The 21,463-nt window shown below is 43.2% G+C and overlaps 1 protein-coding gene across 1 annotated transcript in view; it reads left to right on the plus strand.

The window, feature by feature from the left end:
• The window catches only part of LOC144944588 (centrosomal protein of 112 kDa-like), a 219,240-nt gene that overhangs the window by 91,520 nt on the left and 106,257 nt on the right, over window positions 1-21,463 (plus strand). The window contains exons 21-22 of the mRNA XM_078872873.1: window positions 8,997-9,059; window positions 20,468-20,617. Of these exons, the coding sequence (XP_078728999.1) occupies window positions 8,997-9,059; window positions 20,468-20,617 (213 nt within the window). The remainder of the gene's footprint in view (window positions 1-8,996; window positions 9,060-20,467; window positions 20,618-21,463) is intronic.

Consider the following 21,463-nt stretch of genomic DNA (forward strand, 5'->3'; position numbering starts at 1 on the left):
ACCGAAAGAACCAAGAAGATGAATCCCTGCAGTCACGAAACATAATAAAACAATTATGTTTTATTTTTATTATTTTATTACTTCCCTTCTACGTGACTTTACCGAAAGAACCAAGAAGGTGAATCCCTGCAGTCACGAAACATAATAAAACAATTATGTTTTATTTTTATTATTTTATTACTTCCCTTCTACGTGACTTTACCGAAAGAACCAAGAAGGTGAATCCCTGCAGTCACGAAACATAATAAAACAATTATGTTTTATTTTTATTATTTTATTACTTCCCTTCTACGTGACTTTACCGAAAGAACCAAGAAGATGTGTGAAACATGTTTAATAATCCGCTGTGGAGGTGTTGCCGTTTGTGAACAATTCTGCGCTCGTAAAATCTGAAGCTTATTTGGCTCGTGAAACCCATCGTTTGGCCGGGGATGCTGCTTACAGGAGTGGATTATCAATTTAAGGAACAAGGGAATCGATGAGAAATAAGAAGGAATAAACATTACACCGTTGAAATAATTAAACGGACAATTTTCTGAGTACAGTGGCGCATTAGCAAGTGACAGTTGCATAGTTTAATGCTAACAAAGTTATTTTCACAATCTATGGTTGGATTTGCAAATACTGTGGTGAAATTGCACGACATATAAATGTCAAATAACCCTTTTTTTAAGCTCATAGTTTTTGGAGAAAAATGGGTGAAAATCTTGTAGTCTTCTGCAGAAAGCTACGCGAGGCCTAATTTTTAAATTGGATGAGAAGCTGTCAGGGTTACACACGGGGACTGCGGCTTTTGAAGAACCTGTCCGTCAAGGCATTAAACAAGACACAGCAGAAGCAGCATCAGCGCAGGCGAAATGCTCACAAAATGTCCAATTAAAAAAATCACATTCATACACAGCATAGAGTCTAACTCGTCTAACTTAAATATTTCAGTCAATACCTCCCTGTCTCCCCTTTCTTTGGATATGTTTAGTCAATTCAGCTTCCTGAAGAGATCTATTTGAAGCGTAACAAGCAAAGCAGTATTTCAGTTTCACCGAATTGTGTTTGGATAATGCCATTCTCTAGTTTGATAATCGCACACTTTGTAAAACCGTTTGTTGTCGATTCTAGGCCTTGCCTCGGACAATATCACGTCTATTTCTTCCTTTGGCACCCTTAAAGGCTGGTCTTCTGTCTGACTGTTCATATGCATGCTTGCTGTATAACATTACTGTGTGTGTGTGCATGTAATTAGTTGTTGTTTTTCTTCGCCTGAGGACGGCTGCTTGCGTTGTGGCCGAAACGTCGTGAGAATTGTTTTACTATGTTTTATTTTTATTATTTTATTACTTCCCTTCTACGTGACTTTACCGAAAGAACCAAGAAGATGTTTATCAGTGATCAAACACAATTTGTTGTTTTTAAACATGGATATGTCCGTACATGCTAATATTGCATCATTGAGCTTGAAGGATCATTTATGTTTTTAGAATTTTACTGCAATTTGAGGAATTATGGAAATTATGTTTGCCCATTGAATTCAATTAAGTACTTATGAAAGCTGCAGTGTGCAATCATCATATAGTTGCAATGCTATTATACAAATAAATAAGTAAATTCTTGCTTGGAGTGCATTACAAGTACTGTACAGTATATATTTTTCTTCTTATTCTTATCTTTGAAAGTAAACGTTTTAACTTAGAGTTTGCGTTTTGTCTCATACATTATCATCGTTGCCATCAATCCAATTTAATCGTTGTCAAAGTGGCAAGCGGCTGGTACATTCCTTTCCATCATCTTAATACCCATTTGAAGCTGATAAACACACGTTTAAAATATTCCCTCTCAAAATTACAGACGTGTATATGCCTATGCTTGAATGCCCTCGTGTATGACTGCCATGTCAGTGTGCTGTACAATAGTTAATTAAAATAATGGGATTTAAAGTATTGTTGAGAAAGTGAACTTGACACTTCTAGATTTGAAGCTTTCGTGACTGCATTCTTAGGTTTTTTCGGTAAAGTCACGTAGGTAAAAAATTTAATATGTAATAATTAATACAAGGATTTTACGTAGGTAAAAAAATTAAATTAATAATTAATAAAAGTACTTTTTTTTTTTTTTACATTTTTTACCTACGTGACTTTACCAAAAAAACCTAAGAATATGAACTTGACACTGCTCGGGTTACTGCTTGCTATTGGTATTCCTTAACTCATCAACGGAGATTGCGAAAATCTTAACGTTCTTCATGACTGGGACACAAACATTAGCGTTCGATTAATGGGGTGGGGGGGTTCACCCTGCTTCCCTCATTGTCTGGAAGTTCCTTTTCCCCGTGCTGTCGACTCTGCACCTCCTCACGTCCAGTCAAGATCTCCCTTTTTCCTTTACCTATGACTGGCTGCTTTCTCTCTATATAATATAAATATGATGATAGCGATTTTCCCCTTTTTTCTGGCAACAAAACTGAACTCTTTTTACAAGGATTCATGTCTGCATTAAACACAATACTTGCTGTCAAAATGCAAACAAAAAACACACTCTTCCTGGTTCTTTCGGTAAAGTCACGTAGAAGGGAAATAATGAAATAATAAAAATTAAACTTTATACATTCATTTATTATTTTATTACTTCCCTTCTACGTTACTTTACCGAAAGAACCAAGAAGATGAATCCCTGCAGTCACGAAAGCTTTAAATCGAAAAAAAAACACACTATGATAATATATGCATTGTCCTTGAAACTGATTGGTCCACACCAAGGGACGGCTTTCTTTTGAGCCTCGACCCAATTGGTGCTCGACCAGAGGACGCCAAAAGGCGTACAGCCATGTAGATGCTCACCCCGAGCCCTCATTACTTTGATAGTGCATTGTCTTTGAGCTGTACGCCTTTTGGCGTCCTCTGGTCGAGCACCAATTGGGTCGAGGCTCAAAAGAAAGTCGTCCCTTGGTGTGGACCAATCAGTTTCAAGGACAATGCATATATTATTATAGTGGTTTTTTTGCATTTTGACTGGAAGTATTGTGGTTAATGCAGACATGAATCCTCGTAAAAAGGTTTCAGTTTTGTTGCCAGAAAAAAGGGGAAAACCCTATTATTATATGTTGGTACTGGCAAAGGAGGTCTAATGATGAAATATAAATATGCTTCCTGTTTCATCATCTTGATATGTGGTCTCATTCAGACACTATATAAGGTAACATTCTATTGTAATATAGAAATGTTTAGTGGCTTTGTCAAACGTTTTGTCTAACAGTGTCATATAAATTAATTGGTACGTGCACTTAATTTCAACGCCGAAGAGATCCAATCATTTCGCAGTGAGCTTAAGGCCCTGCTGTATCTTGCTGGCTGGCTTCATTGAGTGAGGATCGTCCCCACACACACCTGAGTTTATGAAGCCCGGATGTTCACATCTTGAAAGTGACCCCCACTCAACGTACTTTGTTGCACAGAAGCCCACATCTGATGAAACCATGGGCAAACACGTTTTCATTCTTCGGCCAAAAAGAAACCAAACAAGCATGAGATGGTTCTTATCTCCATTATTGACCCAACATCAAGGTTTAAATTCCACATTCCAATGGCAGGAGCCACGTCTTCCCATGAGAAAATTATTGTTAACCATCCGTAAAGTGTTACTCGGGACACATCGACAGAAGAAATAATGGCAGATGGTCAATAATAACGTCGAACGAGCAGTCAAGGAATGGTGTGCGTCCGTGTGGAGCATCAAAATAAGCTTGTTTTACAGGTGCTTGGTGGATTATTAGATGATGAAGAGAGGCTAGACTGTCAATACCCTGCCAGGATTACCAATCCTTGCGATTGTAAGTCAAGTGCTCTGCTACACACTGCCATCCAACCGAGCTACAAACATAACCACAACTTTGCAAAATAACCAAACTAAAAAGTCGTACATTCCTTTAAATTATAAAGGTGTCAGTAAAAGTTGCGTAGCATCAAACATTCATTATCTGTAAAAAAAAACAGCCTTTTCATATTCTTTGTTTAAAAAATATAAAATGTATAGAGGCCAAAACACTCCAACCACTGTTGCTACATCATTTTTTTTCACCCCCACGTCTTTGTGGTTTTTCCCCCCTTGAACTTAAAAGAATTGATAAGCATCCCTATGGGCTCTCTGGTGGGCACAGATGCAATGATATCATTATGTGCCGCGGCCCAGGCGGGGAAATTTGAAACCAAGTCACACAAGTGGATCCTTAGACGCCTGCGGAGACTGCGAGCGTGCGCGTCTCCCGCGTCTCCTCCGCGATGTGTCGTCCTGCGCCTGGGCTGAGGCCAACTGATGTGTGGGTTTTTGGAGTCGCCCCCGCCTTTTCTTCGCACATCACGCTGGGTAGTAGGCGTTTGTACGACCGGCTGCAAGGATGTTCTACGCCTGCTTTCTGGAGGCACATCAAAGACGTCTATTCGGCGGCAGCGGGTCTCGGGCTCCTTTCTCAGTCTACCTCCGTCTCCTCCGTCCTCATACCCCCCCTCTCCCCGTCTCCCTTGCTCTCCCCTTCTTGGCTTTCTCCATTCCTCTCTCTCTCCCCAACCTCCGCACACTCTCTCTTTTCACTCGCTCACCCCCCCCCTTCCCACCACCGCCACGACAACGCTTAGAGTTCATCTGCTCAGTCACAAGTCTGGCAGGGCCCCCAAAGCCACCGACACACGAAGAATCCTAATAAGTCATGTGCAGTCCATCCTGCACCTAATGGTTTGTTTTCCTGTCCTTGACAGGCAGACTCACTGGCATGACTGAACCCTCATTGTATCTTTCTGCTCGTGAAGATATATATAATTTTATGTACTCTATATCTTCTCAGAAAATGACAATGTTTGAATATTTCAGCATGTTTTTTTTTTAAGGATTTAAATATTGGTACTTTGATAATACGGTAATGACGGCGATGAAGATGATAGAGGTGAAGTTTGACACAATATATAATCCCATTCACAAGTAAGAGTCCTATTTATTTTCTTTGTAACTGTCGTCTGCTTTCATTACGCTCTGGTCTCCTTGTTGATAATACTCCGGGTATTCATCGCAATCTGTAGCTGAGTATGACTGTCTTATAAACCCTCACGATAACCAAATTACTGCAACACTGGAGTATCTTTGGCTGTCTTCAGCCATGCATAGCTTGCCGATGAGCCCTAATGAGGACGAAGTGTGTCTCTGTCTCCCTTGTGGGGACTACCCAGGATACCTTTCTTGATGCGCTATTATTCGAAAGATTAGGCAGCTGTTTTAATCAAGTAAAACAGTAAATGTCAGTTTAAAAAGTGCTAATCAGGAAATCTATTGAAATTTCTCAAGGCCCCATGGTGTAAAGTGCAGTTTCCAACTCTTATAATCCACTCTCTCCGTGGCCTCAACGTATGTGCTATGAAGAAGGGTCATTGCCTGAAACGCCGCCTATTATATGCATTTTTCTCTTTTGAGGCCACAGTGTGGCTGACAAAATGTGTTGAGTTATTTTTGTTGATTGTGCTTGTGCACCACTGCCAACGTACCATTGTGGTGCACCATCCTCAGGAGGCGTTCACTCACATGCACATTTCGCCCCCACAGTTTGCTGCAATTGCACACATTCCCGTCAAACACATTCCTGCGGAGGGAGCTGGTAGGAACGTTGGGTTGCTCGGTCAATGGCCAGGGTCAACGGCGGCGTGGTGTATTCCGCAAATATTCCCGACTGTGAGGGCGGGCACAAGCCGGCGTGAGTAGGTTAAACGTTGAGTTTTATAAGGGCACCACGGGGTGACCAGCCCCTCCCCACCCAGCCCCACCCCTCCCACCCCCCACCCAGCCCCACCCACCCAACCCAGCCCCTCCCCACCCTCCCCACCCAGCCCCTCCCCACCCAGCCCCACCCTCCCCACCCTCCCCTCCCCACCCTCCCCTCCCCACCCAGCCCCTCCCTCCCCACCCAGCCCCTCTCTGCACGACGGACATAATAATCCCCTGTGGGCTGGTGCAACCAGGAGGTTCCTACCAGTATAAGTTGTATATACATTGGCATGTTTAACCTTTCACGTGCGCAAACTCTTTTGATCACTGGAGATTTGCAAATTAATTAAGGACATGATTTCCTTCCACAGGAGGGACAATTTGTTTAGATTTTAGCCAAAGGTAGGTAAAAAAAAATGTATCTGCTGGGCAGTTAGCAAACGCAGGTGGGGGGAGGTGGCATGCTCACCAGAACAATTTAAACACACGGGCCCCCCCTTCCCACCTGATGACGGAAGCTTGCGTTGCCTCCGAAACGTCGTGATTTAATTTAGTTATTTTTTATTTTCACCTACGTGACTTTACCGAAAGAACCAAAGAGTGTTCCCCTCCAGCGTCAGTGGTTTGGCCCGTTATCTGTGCTAAGCAGTTGGGTGTGATCGCACCATTATGCTATTGGCAGGGGAGGGGCTAGGAGTGGGAGGTGGGGGGTTAGAGATCTTGTTCACTTCAAATATGTGTGTTTGTTTGTTACTTACGTTTATTTATTTATCAATGTGGCTTCAAAGAAGAAACCTTTTTTGTCTGATGTATTTTAATGAATTTGAAACAGCACGATGTGCAAAGGTTATCATTAAAGGTACAGAGCTGACTTTTGGTAAATATAGCTTTAAAGGATTGCAAATTACATGGTACGCCTTAAATAATGCAGTGTGCTGCTTATGTCTTGCATGCAATAATTTATGTATGCAGATCAGCCAGTTTTAAAACATTGATTACGTGTATCCCCCTACTAGTTTTTACGTGTGCAACTAACTCCATAAATCATGCCCTGGAGAAGCGAACAGGCTACTTGTGATTTTATTTCGATTTAAAGCTTTCGTGACTGCAGGGATTCATCTTCTTGGTTCTTTCGGTAAAGTCACGTAGAAGGGAAATAATAAAATAATACAAATAAAACATTATTATTTTATGTTTTATTTTTATAATTAATAAATATTTTATTATGTTTTATTTTTTTTATTTTATTATTTCCCTTCTACGTGACTTTACCGAAAGAACCAAGAAGATACTTGTGATTTGTATCTGTTTCCATGCAGTCGCTTAACTATACAGCAGCGCCTAGAGTTTATTTTTTGGGGGGGGGGGGGGGCAACAGGAAGCATACCTTTCTTGCGTACCGCTTTAATGCAGATATATACATAAAACAGCATGCCAGGTGAACCAGCTGTAAACAACCAGTCGATGCCACCATTACCGTGTAACACGGTCCGTGGGTTACTGCGCATTAATGACCCATGGCCCCGCATCACTCAAGGAGCTCCATTCTGTCTTTGGAACACGAACCGGTTGTGGGATATTCTGGGACCAAGGATCAAATTTTCTTCCACGGAATGCACGAGAACCCCTTGAGTGCAACCTCTATTTTACCTGGCAGGAACAACATTATCCATGATACATGTTTTTTTTTGGGTTCGAATGCATACATAAAGATGTGTCGTTAAACCCCGCCACCACCCGACACAGCCAATTAGTGTAAGGCTTGTCGCGTAAACGGAACATGCACAATGGCTACTAGTTGAGCACACCGGTTTGTTAATGGACCAAGGTTTGTTATTAAAGGAGCAACATTGTAATCTTTAACATTGTTGTTAAGGGATAACATTGTCAATAATTATTTCCTTGGTTAACTTTTTTTTTTAGGATTAACACGCCTTTTGTCAAGGAGATCTGGGAGATTTGGCAAGCTGCAGTCATGTAAGGATGATGATGATGATGATAATCCTCATCAGACATTGTCTGTCCACTGCTATAAAGATAACATGTAGCAATAGGGGCCGCCATCTCACGTCTGCACATGGACTGATTTCATTGCTCCATGTCCATGGTGGTCTTTCTCTTGGACGCGTTTCCTCCTTTTGGCTGCCAGTCTCGTCCATCGACCACAATCCCGCGTCTGCTGATGAGTCCTGTCCAAGCCCATTTGCTGTTCAGAATTTTCATCATGATATCGCTTGATTTGTATTTCCCATCCCCCACCCCCTCACATTTACACGCCGTCATGTAACAGTGGTAAACATTCAAATCTTCGTCAACTCTGCACGACGTACTGTGAGAGACTTGAGTCTCCGTTTGGGGGGGTGTCGAATTCCCACCACCAGCTCAGGGCCACCGACGGAGAGGGAGTACCCCCGTTGCTCGTGTTATAGAAGCAAGCCTGTCAACCCTTTATCAGCGCCCTACCTTATTACAGACCAATTCAGACTTTATTGGGCACCCCGTGCCCCTTGCAAATCTCAACGTTTATCCTACAAAGTTCCATCACAAGGGAGAAACACAAGCAAATGGATCAAACATTTCCTTTACTCAATTTCCCCTGTACAAGAATACGGGTAACCCGTATGGGTTGACAGGTATGGAGACACTTTTAAATATCAAAATGTGGAATTTGAGAAGATGACAATAACATGGCGTGCCCTGCCCTTGATGGCACAGGGTCTGCAATGCTCATTTTACGGCTGTCGGCACAATCTTGGTAAAGTTCCACAAAAATGACCGTGCAGCTGCAGGAATTTAAATGTCGATTCAGCACAAACCGGCTCGGCGAGTTGGTGCTAAGAGTACTAATCCACTCGTCTAATCCCCCACCCTCCCACACTCGTCGTAATATCTCGCAATTCCGAAATAGCATGCAACGATTAGTTTTTGAATGATTACGAGGAAGTTTATTCGGGAGGGTTTTTTAAAAAAAAATTGTTTCAAAGCCCGATCCGCAAAAAAAAAAATTCTTGGAAATTATCATTTTCAGGGAAGTGCACCTTGGAAGGCAAATATATGACTTCACGTACGTGACCCAGTGCGGCTGCGTATTTGCTGTGAAAATATGGTGTCCCGCGGCCTCGTTGTTTAACCAGCTGTCTTGCGTTGCACGGCTCCGTTTCCTGCCCCCTATTGCTACATGCGTGTTATCTTTACCGTGCCCACGGCCGCTGTGGGTGACGCTGTGCCGTCTCTGTGTTTTTTTTACTTTATTTTACCAGGCCAGCGCGCGGCTCAGACAGATGGAGAAGGAGTGCAATCAAAGGCTGGCCGCCTCCGCGCAGGTGAGGGCACCCAAGCAAACCACAATGTCCCCCCCCCACCACACCACCCGTCACCGTTGTCGCCAGCAGCGGGCCGACACAAAGATAATGCCGGGTGGAGGACAATGAACTCACTTGTTACCTCACCTGCAAGAAAGAAAAAGAAAATATGCTGTAAAAATGTACACACACACACAAAAATGCAATCTGATGTAGGTCAATCTGTTAAGGAAAAAAAAACCCACCATTGTTTTCCAATGCGGTGAGGTTCTAGTGGACTGCTGTGAGGCATGGGTCACTGTTTTAGATTATGCGATTTTGTATTTAGTTTAACGTTTAAGGTACATAATTCATAACGCACTGTACCACGGTCTTGCTTTGGAGACACTCGCCCGACTGCGGCTTCGCGTGCCGTCCGCCTCCATCGATCTCGTGCTCAGACTCATCACACCCACCGTGGGGGGGGACCCCAATTGCTCATCAAGTTCTCCCACCGCCTGTCCATCACATCCTGTGCCTCCCTGTGGTCCGTTTTTCGTAAATCGTCCTCTCTAATTGTGTGTTTCACTGCACCATGTCTTCCCGCTACGTGTCCAAAGTACTCGGCTATAATATCGAAACCTTTAATTGGCTTCCCCTTATTAACGTGTATCCTTGTATGGACAAAATAATGTACTTCATATGCACTTGAAATGGCTTGGTTGTTATTATGGTATAGTTCTACACATTTTTTCGTGTGATAAAATATTAGGATTAAGTGATAGTGTGGGGAATGCTGTCAGTGAAGCCATGTCTTTGGATCCACAATCAGCCAACGAGCAGAGCAATCATTAATTGCATTCACAGTTTTATGCGTGTATTATATAACGACGCAATGACCATGGCCACACTTCTCAGCGTTGCATTACACTGTGCCAAACGTTTGCAAACACATCTGGGAAAGTACGTTCCTTTTCGGGCTGCGTGAAGCGAGCATTCTTGAGCTGGGGTCTGACTGACAGGGAAGGATAATGGAAGGGAGGAAGGAAGCATAGCACCCCGTGTGCAAAGGGGACCCTTTAGTATCCCAAAGGCAATAATATAACATGGTGTTTACCCTTGCCAGACCTTCCCAGTTTGGCCCGGGCTCTGGTCAGGCTTGGCTGCATATAAAAACATTAACACGTTTTACAATTGCGCACTAACCCCTACCAGAGTGAACAGGTGCGCAAACTTTGTTTTATCAGCCTCGCTTGGGAGCAGGGTTGATTTGAAGCCAATCAGTCTGGTTCTGGCTATCGCAGCACATGCGATGCAACGGCGACCAACGATACAAATCACGTACAATATCGGAGTGTATGTGGCCAGCTGCGGTTTTGCGAATGAAAAATGGAAACACGTAAAGTCAACCAAGATAAAAACAGGCGCAGGTTTTTTCACGAAATAAATGTAAGAAAGCTGGCAGTTATAAATGAGAAGGCGGTGAGTAAGACATATGTGGTGAGCAACGTATTGAACACTGGTAAGTTAGTAGTTGGGTAATAGTTAATTCCTAACTCGGGTGAAACTGACTTGATGATCATCATTAGACCTCCTTTGCCAGTACCAAAATATAATAATAGGGGTTTTCCCCTTTTTTCTGGCAACAAAACTGAAACCTTTTTACAAGAAACCATGTGTGCATTAACCTCAATACTTGTGGTCAAAATGCAAACAAAAGAAACACTGATAATATTGTGCATTGTTTTTGAGCTGTACGCCTTTTGGCGTCCTCTGGTCTAGCACCAATTGAGACGAGGCTCAAAAGAAATCCGTCTCTGGTGTGGACCAATCAGTTTCAAGGACAATGCATATATTATCAGAGTTTGCATTTTGACCACAAGTATTGTGCTTAATGCAGACATGATTCCTCGTAAAATGGTTTCAGTTTTGTTGCCAGAAAAAAGGGGAAAACCCTTATTATTATGACTTGATGATGTGTCAACTCATGGCACGGAGTGAGACCTAGGGGCGATTGGAAGCTGGCTGGCCTCATCAGCTGGCTGGCCTCATTTGATCGAGATGGACACATGCCTTTCTTTTCCATGCAGACTCTTGCAAGTGACTGGCTGGGACAGAGGGCGCGTGCAACCCTTTGCTAGTCAAACCTCATAGCAGCAGAAACTGTGTCTCCTTGATTGTTAAAATGTTTTTTACAGCCCACGGTCCTGTTGACGCGACCACATGAAACCTACCTTCCCTATTTTCCCTTACATTCTCATCAACCAACATTTACAAATAGAACAATGACAACAACATCTTCTTGGTTCTTTCAGTAAAGTCATGTAGAAGGGAAATAATAAAATAATAAAAATTTAACATAATAAAATACAATTCTCACGACGTTTCGGCCACAACGCAAGCAGCTGTCCTCAGGTGAAGAACAGGTCTGTCGGAAAGACAGCGTCTGCATGTCGGAAAGACAGCGTCTGAGTGATTCAGACGCTGTCTTTCCGACAGCCCTGTTCTTCACCTGAGGATGGCTGCTTGCGTTGTGGCCGAAATGTCGTGAGAATTGTATTTTATAATGTTTTATTTTTATTATTTCCCTTCTACGTGACTTTACCCGAAAGAACCAAGAAGATGAATCCCTGCAGTCACAAAAGCTTTAAATCTAAATGACAACAACACCATGCTTGTCTGTAGCTTCTCGGGCAGTGCTGTCTCTGCGACACCGCGGCATGTTTGCGACTGGAGCCGGAAATCTATTCCAGAAGATGCCGGGTCCTTCTGCACAGCGCCACGTGCAAATAATTTTCCGCGAGCCCTCCGCATACTTGTAGCGCTCTGACACATCTGGCAGGTGCTGTGCCCCGTGTTTGGGGATAAAGTGTGCATAATCTTCAAATCTGTTCCCGAAGGCTGGAATATTTTCTGGCTTTGTCATCATGTCTCGGCGAGGTGACGTAGGCCCCAAGGAATGTTTCTCGCGGGCAACAGTGTGGTTGAGAAAGTCCAACATCAGGTACGAATTGGGGGAGGTTGGGTGGGGGCAGGACACTGGATTTGAGCCATGGTTGGCTACTCATTTGGTTGTCAGGACTTGCGAAGTTCGGTGTGAGCTGCTGTGGCAAAACCCACTTTAAAATTAGAGCAGCCTTGCCACTGTAGATATGTTTTTTTTTTGTATAAAACTTTCATATAAGTGCACTTTTTTAAATTTTCATAGTTCATCATTAGTTTCTGGGTTGGTCTCAGCACATCGTGCAGAAAGGCTCGTCGACTTGAGCGAAAAAATATTGGTTCAATTAAATGTGGTTGCTAATGTTCTGCATGAAAGAAAGCTGTCAAAGAAGCTTGTCAATTTTTCTGCCTATCCATGAGCAATAAAATTCCAGTACGTATATTTGATATTGCTTCGCCAGCACTGTGTTTCAATATTATTGTGCAACTTAAACAGACTGCCATTGCAGGCTGTAGCCTGCATTCTCGAGGCCAATTTCACTTCATGGGCCAGCCTCAACCTTCCAACATGAGAATGGTGGCCTCGTGTAGAACTTCACCAAACAATGCTACGATCGAAAAGGTTGCAGATGGCACGAATGTTTTAATTTAACATTTAATGATTCATTTTGTCAGAGATCTGGTCGTGACCATTTACTTGCACATTTTTCTGGGAAAGCCTTACTCCAAAGTGTTTCTGGGAAAGGCCTGTGGAACTCATGTGATGACTTCAGTCACTTGGAAATTCAAGGAAATGCCTTTTTTTACCGATTCGAGTTTTCTTTCAACTTGAGTTCAAGCGCACTCCTCTCTACTCATGTGGAATTATACGTAGCAATTATTGTCCCCTAGTGACAGACTAATGCCCACATGCAGGCCATTGTTGCTGAGTCACCTTATGCCCATAGGGATAGCTGCTACTAGGGGTGCCCATTCAAATGTTTGAAATGAGATGTGGTGTAAACCACTCTGAGATGCACATGCTTATAGGAGGCACAATTTCCAAACCAAACATTATGATTTAACTTGGCTGTCGATGGAAAAACGTGATAAGACTGTATGGGACATCTTGGTTTAAATGTAACATTGTGTTTGACTGACTTCCACTAGGAGGTCAAAAAACTTAACTTTTTTATTTTATCAGGTAAGGCCTACTGAGCTATATAGCTCTTTTTTTAGAAGTGACTTGGCCACAAATGATAGGTCAACGAAGTGGCTTATCACGTGGAAATGTATCGCAGTAAAATACTCTAAAACGCATCTTGAGTCTAAATGTGGAGAGAAAAAAATGGAGGATATGGAGAGGAAAGTCCACACGACCACGGGGAGAACATGCAAACTCCAAATATACAAGCATCAGGCTCGGGATCGAACCCACAACCTCCTGCATACCAGGCGAGGTAATTCACTTCTGGCGACAGTATCACCCCCATGGTGGCGAGATCGTGATAACTCAGCCACGGTTTAATTATACGCCTCACTATAAGCACGCGCTTATAGTGAGGCAACATTACCCACAATTTATCATGACACCTCTTGCCTATAGCACCCGGCAGGTATGTGACATTTGTTTAACAGGTTTGACTCTGTTGCTGAGAGTGAACGTTGAAGCCGGTGCAGTGTTTGCCTGCTTAAATGTGTTGCTAGAAAACATTGATCCAGGGGGGGGGGGGGCATAGGTTTGGTGGACTAAAGTGTTATACTATACATCAAGTGTGATGCGAAATATATAAATGAGGACACATACTCTGATGTGTTTATTTTACTAAGAGGGCATTTGTAGAAGGTAAAGGTGCAGCGCTGTAAGTTCTTACACCACTGCTGATAGGAGGGGCTCCCTTTTGAAATATAAATTGAAAACGAATTTCTTTAGAACTGCTTTTTGTGTTTAGTTTTTTGTCCTTCCCCCACACCTCCGATTAGCGCGGGTTGGTTACTTACAGTGCGAAAGAAGTTCAACACACATGCATAGAGGAGGAGCTGTAGAGAGCCCCTCTGGAGGGTATTTGGCCTACTCTTCCACGCGGGAGTAACCCACACTTTACCACACCACATGGGAGCTGCCGATCGACTCGTGTGTTCTCGCCGCACAAGGTTTGGTGAGTTTGATGATATGCAGCCATACAACATTCACAAGTGGAACTCTTGAGGATGGTCTCAAGAATGTCTTAAGTCTTTGATGGTCCAGTAGAGGGAGCTCAGTGGGTGTTGGACTGAGAGTCATTATGTTGGCATCTCGAAGAGTACAATAACAATGGAATTGTGAAAGGCATATTTCACATGTAACTGCCGGGAATAGCTGCGCAGTATTAATGAATACGTCAGCTTAGCACATGTCTACGTATGTGTATATACGATGGCCCGATCCAGTCGGCTGTTTAAATATTAATGGCAAATGCAGATTTTATAAAATGTCCCCATTTTAAATGTAACATATGTAAAGGAACTTGGCAGCCAAAAGTGGTAATCCAAAATAAGTGTAGAAGTGATATATCATTGGCTCTATAATGGACTTGGTAGAGTATGTGTGAGAGTTAGAGTGCCATTTGACGATATGCAAGAATGTGTTTGTGGGTATGCATTTGCATCGTAGTTGGAGAGTGGCGGCACAGTCATGAGTGCAGTATTGGAGTGGCCAACCTGGGTTAACTTCAGTGTTGAGTGGCATCTGAAGTGGTTCTGTGCCTCGCCTACATTGACTCAACCATTAATGAGTTCTTGGTGTGATGTTTAAATGCTAGCATTGGGGAGACAAAGGCAGCTGTGTCGCTGACCACATTACACCCTTGTGCGCTGTTCGGCCTGCTCCAACAGTTTGCATTCGTGTATTTTAATATATATGTGACTAGCTTTACTACCCGGCTTCTTCCGGGACTTTGATTAACCACGCCCGGCCGCCTTTGTCTCCCCAGTGGCGATGTTGACACACCACACCACTTACTCGTTTGAGGCTGAGTCGACCTCGGGGAGGCCCAGGACCGGTTCAAATAATCGTCACCGGTGGTGGCCGTGAGCGGGAATCGAACTCGGGTCGCCGGGTTCGTAGCGCAGCGTAGCGCTACCCGCTACACTACAATGCGTTACGGTTCCACATGCGCGGGTCACGTGACAGATTTGACGTCACAGCTCACTTGCCGTGCAAAAAATATATGTATTATTGAGCTCAATGCAAAAATTTTAGAATTTTTGCATTGTGTACAATCTGGAAAGTACCCACATGGCAAATCTCAAGTTTGTTGCATGTCGGGAAGTACGCTAAACATTTTGAACAGACACACATAATCACAACTTTGCCTTTTATATATATGGAGATAAGCAAGTTTGTGTGTATGTGTACGTTTATTTACGTGGACATGGCCTGGCACAAGCGTCGTGGTGACGTCACCGCCACTTAGTGGCGAATGGCGGTTGTTGTATATTTACAGCTCCGCTCTGAACCCAACGACCCGAGTTCGATTCCCGCTCACGGCCAACACCAGTAACGATTACTTGAACCGGCCCTGGGCATCCCCGAGGTCGACTCAGTCTCAAATGAGTACCTGGTTTGTGGTGTGTAAACATCGCCACTATGGAGACAAAGGCGGTTGGGCGTGGTAGCTGGTCACCCACCCTCTTGTGTACCGTTCTGGCCTTCATAGGTGCTCGCTTAACAGCACTTGCCCCAAAAGTTTGTTGATGCTATACGGGGGATCTCTGTCTTTGTATATCTATGTATGCATGTTTATGCATTTTTATGTATGTTTGTATGAATGTTTGTATTTATTCACTGTGCGTATCTGTGGATTTGCATATATGTATGGTAAGGTGGTGTAAGACTGATGGAGTGGTTCAGTTTCTGTACTTGGCTAAGGCATCCCCATGGGAGGCTTCACATAATCAAATAATCTCTTCTACATCACTTGCCGTGTAACACATTACGCTTTACAGCAGAGTAATATACACCGATTAAAAACGTGGATGTTTTTTTGGCACACTGGTGAGTTGCTGTTCATTTTTTGTCAGTTTCTACTATTTGCCAAGGTATATGGATGAAAAAACTTGGACATTGACAGAAATAGAACAAAGGCTAAACAATTGTGTAAAGAAGCATGTAGAGGTGCATGGATTAGAGAATACATGCACTTTAGATGCAGCATAATACGTAGGTTTTCGCAGCCTATGTTACGAATTATCGTTGATTTTTTTCTTTTATTTTAGGCCACGTATTAATCTGACAAAATCTGTGTTCATAAGAATCCTCCACCATCCAACAAGCCGAACAAGTTAATGGTCACGTGACATACGTGCATATTAACATACCAGTTATTATGGTTTAAGTGCATCGGCAAGTGGAATAATAATACCAGATTGTTACTCTGACTCTCTGGATCTTGTCCTGATGATGTTGGTTGTCATTTGAAACATAACCTCGTATCTAAATCTCAGTGTACACATTTGGTTGTGAGGAATGTTCTTCAACTCGCCAGCAAGCTGAAAACAGAAACAATTGGCGCGTTAAGTGCTTGTACACGTGACTGTCAGTTTATTTGGATGCATTAAGTTGTGGAGGGTTCTTCAGGATATTAGGATCATTGTTGTGGCCTAACCCATAAATCAATGATGATCACAGAAATATCATGTTGACTGTTAAGACTCACAAGTGGGGTTGGGCAGGACATGTTTCGAGAAGAGGTAATGATGACTGTGGTCAAAACTAACAACAGAGTGGCAGACGAAGTAGGGAACGCACCTGAATTCCACCCGATGGGTTATTGCATCGCAGCGCCGTGAGAGATGCCAACGGATCGGGAAGGCCTTTCATCCAGCAGTGGATGGCAAGTGGACGATTATGATGACGACACTGTGTGGTAATGCCACACTGCGAAGACTCGGGGTTCTACAGGTGTGTTTCTAGAGACAATACCTTCTTATGTACCTTGCCTTGCGCAATCATGTAACTCAGATAAACGTGTGATGATGGCTATTGAGTGCCTCGCGCGCGCGCACACACACTCGTACGTGTATGAATACACTAGTGTGCACTTGATAAATTATGTAGCTATGTATCATCTTACCGACGCATTCTTGAGTTCATTAAAAAAAAAGTCTTTGCCTTTGAATGTGATAAATAAATAAGTGACAGCCACTCAGAAAAAGTGTCCTAATTGCAGTCATTAAGAGTCATTTTATTATACACAAAGCTATTTATCAGCATTGTTTGATCACAGTTTCTGGGGTAATCAATAGAGACCTCGTTGAATGGAAGATATTAGTGTGTAAATTAGCTCGTAAAACACGGTGAATGCCAATGCATTTGAGGTTCACCTTGCCGTGTGTTTGTGTACATCTTGTGAGCCGTTTGTCAGTCCACTGGCGGATAAACACCGTCAGTTGTGGAGAAGTTGTTTGAACATACTTCACCACACTGTCAGCTTGGGTTGGTGAAGGGGGTCCAAGACCAGTACAAATATCACTAGCCATTGGTTTTTAGCCATGGTTGTGAATCAAACTCGGGTTGAGAGGTTCAGTGTGCAGTGTGTTACACCACCGCTATGAACATGACATATAGAGTATTTCTTTAGCTCAATTTTTCCGTGAATCAAGTGTGCTTTATTGACACTACTACACACGGCCAAATTACGTTCCAGTTTAATGCTCAGACAAATTAATCCGTTGGCTTATTTTATGTTTCATTACGGTGTCCTCTGTCCTTTGAATTTGAACGCGAGCGTCGGTGTGAGCTTGCCATTCTCGTTTGCGTGCTTGAGTAACTTAGCACTTTGATCACGCACTACCCAGGCAGTTACGCCACTGCGAGAATGAAAAAAGGCCTTCGAAATCATAATCTCTCAATTTGTCAGCTTTGCTGAGCCGAACCGGTCATTACACAAGATGAACATCACCACCGAAATTTCACGTAAAATGAGTCGTGCGATTGAACCCCATCAGAATCAGAATATTTATAGTTCGTGGAGGAATCCGATGAGCTCCAAGGCTCTTTTTCACTAATGTCCATGGGCCTCATTCGTAACTGTCTAAAGATGCCCTTTACTATTAAATTATTGGTTCTTTTGGAAAGTAACGTAGAAGGGAAATAATAAAATAAAAAATATATAAAACAATAAAAAAAAATATTATTTCCCTTCTACGTGACTTTACCGAAAGAACCAAGAATATGAATCCCTGCAGTCACGAAAGCTTTAAATCAAAATTTATGCCCTTTACTGTTACCATCGTAATTTGCCACTATTAATTGCATCACACAGACAATTTTGAGTCATTTTGCAAGCCGTTTAATAATGACGATGGTGCCCACTCGCGCAGAAAGTACACTTGGTTGTATAATGGAGAGCTGGGTTGTTGCCACTGCTTGTGTGTGCCCAGGCAAGAGGTGTGACGTTTGGTGAAATTTTACAATGGCGTGCGAACCACTGGTGGTCAAACGGCGTGGACGTTACGCGAACCTAAGAGCAGAGCGACATTGCGAATGCACAGCAGGACTGTTATTGTTAACCACTAGCTTTGTTTTAAGTTTTGATTTGTGAAAAATCATTACGCCCTAACTTTATAATCGTTAGACACTGAAATTGCACGTAAAACATATATTAACACTACAATGAGTTATTTGTCACGATATATTTGTTGGTAATGCCTCGGAATCAGAATCTTTATTTATCCTGGAGAAATCCTATGAGCTATGAAGCTTTTTTTCACATATTTTCAGCAGGGTCAGGTCAGAAAGTTACAGCAATAAACAACAGTTACTACAACTGACAATACATATTCTTGGTTCTTTCGGTAAAGTCACGTAGAAGGGAAATAATAAAATAAATAAAATATAAAACAATTAAATTCTCACGACGTTTCGACTGCAACACAAGCAATCGTCATCAGGTGTGATGATTGCTTGTTTTGCAATCGAAACGTGAGAATTGTATTGTTTTATATTTTTATAATTTTATTATTTCCCCTCTACGTGACTTTACCGAAAGAACCAAGAATATGAATCCCTGCAGTCACGAAAGCTTTAAATCAAAATTTAACAGACAATACGTTTAAGAGAACGCTTACAAATATAGAAACTACGTACAGGCGACGTTTCGGGTAATGACCCTTAATGGCCCATGCAGGAAGACCACCCACTGAACAGAAAACGTTGACCCAATGTTACCCAGGACATTGTGACCATTAATGCGCGGAATCTTGGCACTTCATGAAATCAAATACCGTTCAAATTATATTTTGAAATCCACATAGCCCTTGCCTGGCTCTAAATCAACGAACTTGATTAATTGATGGAGATGACGGTATAACACACCGTTGCTACGAACTCGGATCCTCTGCAGGCACGATCCGTCTTATCTCTCCTTGTTGTGTGCTGCTCTGGTCACTCTGTGCCTGGCCCACTTGTCCTTGTTTGTGTGTTGATCTGACTTGGCGGAGTGACTGGCCCCCACCATGGGTGTGTGGAATTTACGCCGTTGACTCGGGGCCACGAGTGGAGATGTTCACAATAAAGATCAAGATGCCACAGTGGCCAAAGCCGATAATGCCATCACACCTCGCCAATACTTTCTATCCTGTGCCAGATCCTGCAGCTGCTGCTGCTGCACCGTTTACACATGGCCTCCAAAATCTGCCCTCACAAATAAACGAAACTATAAAACTATTTTTATTTTAAAACTAAACTCTTTTTATTTTACCAGGTGAGGCCCACTGAGTTATTTTTTCAAAAGCGACCTGGCCACAAATGACAGCTTATGTGGAAATTTATAGCAACCAAATACTCTGAACGCATATTTCTAAATGTGGAGGGAAAAACCGGAGAACTCGGGGAAAAGTCCACACGACCACAGGGAGAACATGCAAACTCCAAATATACAGGCATCAGGGTTCGGATCGAACCCACGCCTCTTTCATACCAGGCGAGGTAGTTAACATCTTGGCCACCATCATCATGGGACCTCTTTTGCCAGTACCAAAATGTACTAATAGGGTTTTTCCCCTTTTTTTGGCTGCTCACCCCGAGCCCTCATTACTCTGGTAGTGCGTTGTCTTGAACTGTGCGCCTTTTGGCGTCATCTGGTCGAACACCATATGAGACGAGGCTCCAAAGAAAGCTGTCTCTGGTGTGGACCAATCAGTTTCAAAGACAATGCATAAATTACCAGAGTGTTGTTTTTTGTTTGCATTTGACTGCAGGTATTGTGGTTAATGTAGACATGATTCCTTGCAAAAGGTGTCAGTTTTGTTGCCAGAAAAAAGGGGAAAAACCCTATTAGTATATCTTGGCCACCGTGTCGCCCAAATCTTGGCGTGGTGATGAACAAAATGTCTTATTTGACTGTGACTTTTCTTATGCATGCTCCTTCCCTCGGCTGTCTGCGTCTCCACCGCTGGCTTTGTCACACAAAGGCGACGACGGTCGGACTCGCGTGCCTCTTGAAAGCGTTCGCCGACGTCATAGCTTTTCCCGGTGCTTGTTTCAGGCAATGGCGGAGGTGCAGACGAGCACGGCGACCCTGAAAGACGAAGCGAGCAGGCGTCAGCTCGCGCTGGAGAGACTCCTCAACGAGGCCCACGCGCAGAGGGACGGTGAGAAGAGGACGTTACTGGAGGAGCACGGCAGAGAGACGCAGGTACCCCCTTTTAAAGCCACGATCTGCACGTCATACTCTTAGTTCTTTCGGTAAGGTCACGTAGGTAAAAAATGAAGTTAAAATTAATAAATCTAAAATAATGAAATAAAATAATCAAAATCACGACGTTTCGGAGGCAACACAAGTCTCCGTCATCAGGTGGGACCGTCACAGCCAGATTGCTGCATCAAGTGAGGCAGGGATTCAAGATGCAAGCTCTTAAATACAAGTTAAGGGGAGGAGAGGGGGGGGGGACGTATCGGGAAGGGGGGGGGCTAAAAGAGAGCACGAGGTGTTGAGCACGAGACTTGTGTTGCTTCCGAAATGTCGTGATTTTATTATTTGATTTCATTATTTTAATTTTATTAATTTTAATTTCTTTTTTTACCTACGTGACTTTACCGAAAGAACTAAGAGAGTATGAATCCTTGCAATCACGAAAGCTTCAAATCTAGAATAGATCTGCACGTCCACACGTGGGTTTGCGAGTCGGCACGGCACGGCACGGTCGATGTTTGCTCAACATTCAAGTGTGCGAGTGACTTGTACGACGCCGTGCAGCGAGGTTGAGGGAGCATTGCGGTGACATCAAGGGTTGCAGGTAGAGAGCAACATTGTGTACTTAGTTACGCGAGCCGGTTGCACGTCATGGAACTTCATGTGCACACACGAATGTACTCGCACATGAACAGACGTTCATTGTAAACACATTTGCATCCGAGCGTACTCTTGGCCAGCCATTCGTAACTACTGTGCATGAATAATAATGGCATTTGTTTATCCAGTGAAGCCGCAGCGAGTTTGAAGACGTTTTTTCTGGTAGGATCCTTACATTAGGATGTTTCG

This window comes from Lampetra fluviatilis, chromosome 35 (genome assembly GCF_964198595.1).
Source record: "Lampetra fluviatilis chromosome 35, kcLamFluv1.1, whole genome shotgun sequence".
Lineage (NCBI taxonomy): Eukaryota > Metazoa > Chordata > Hyperoartia > Petromyzontiformes > Petromyzontidae > Lampetra > Lampetra fluviatilis.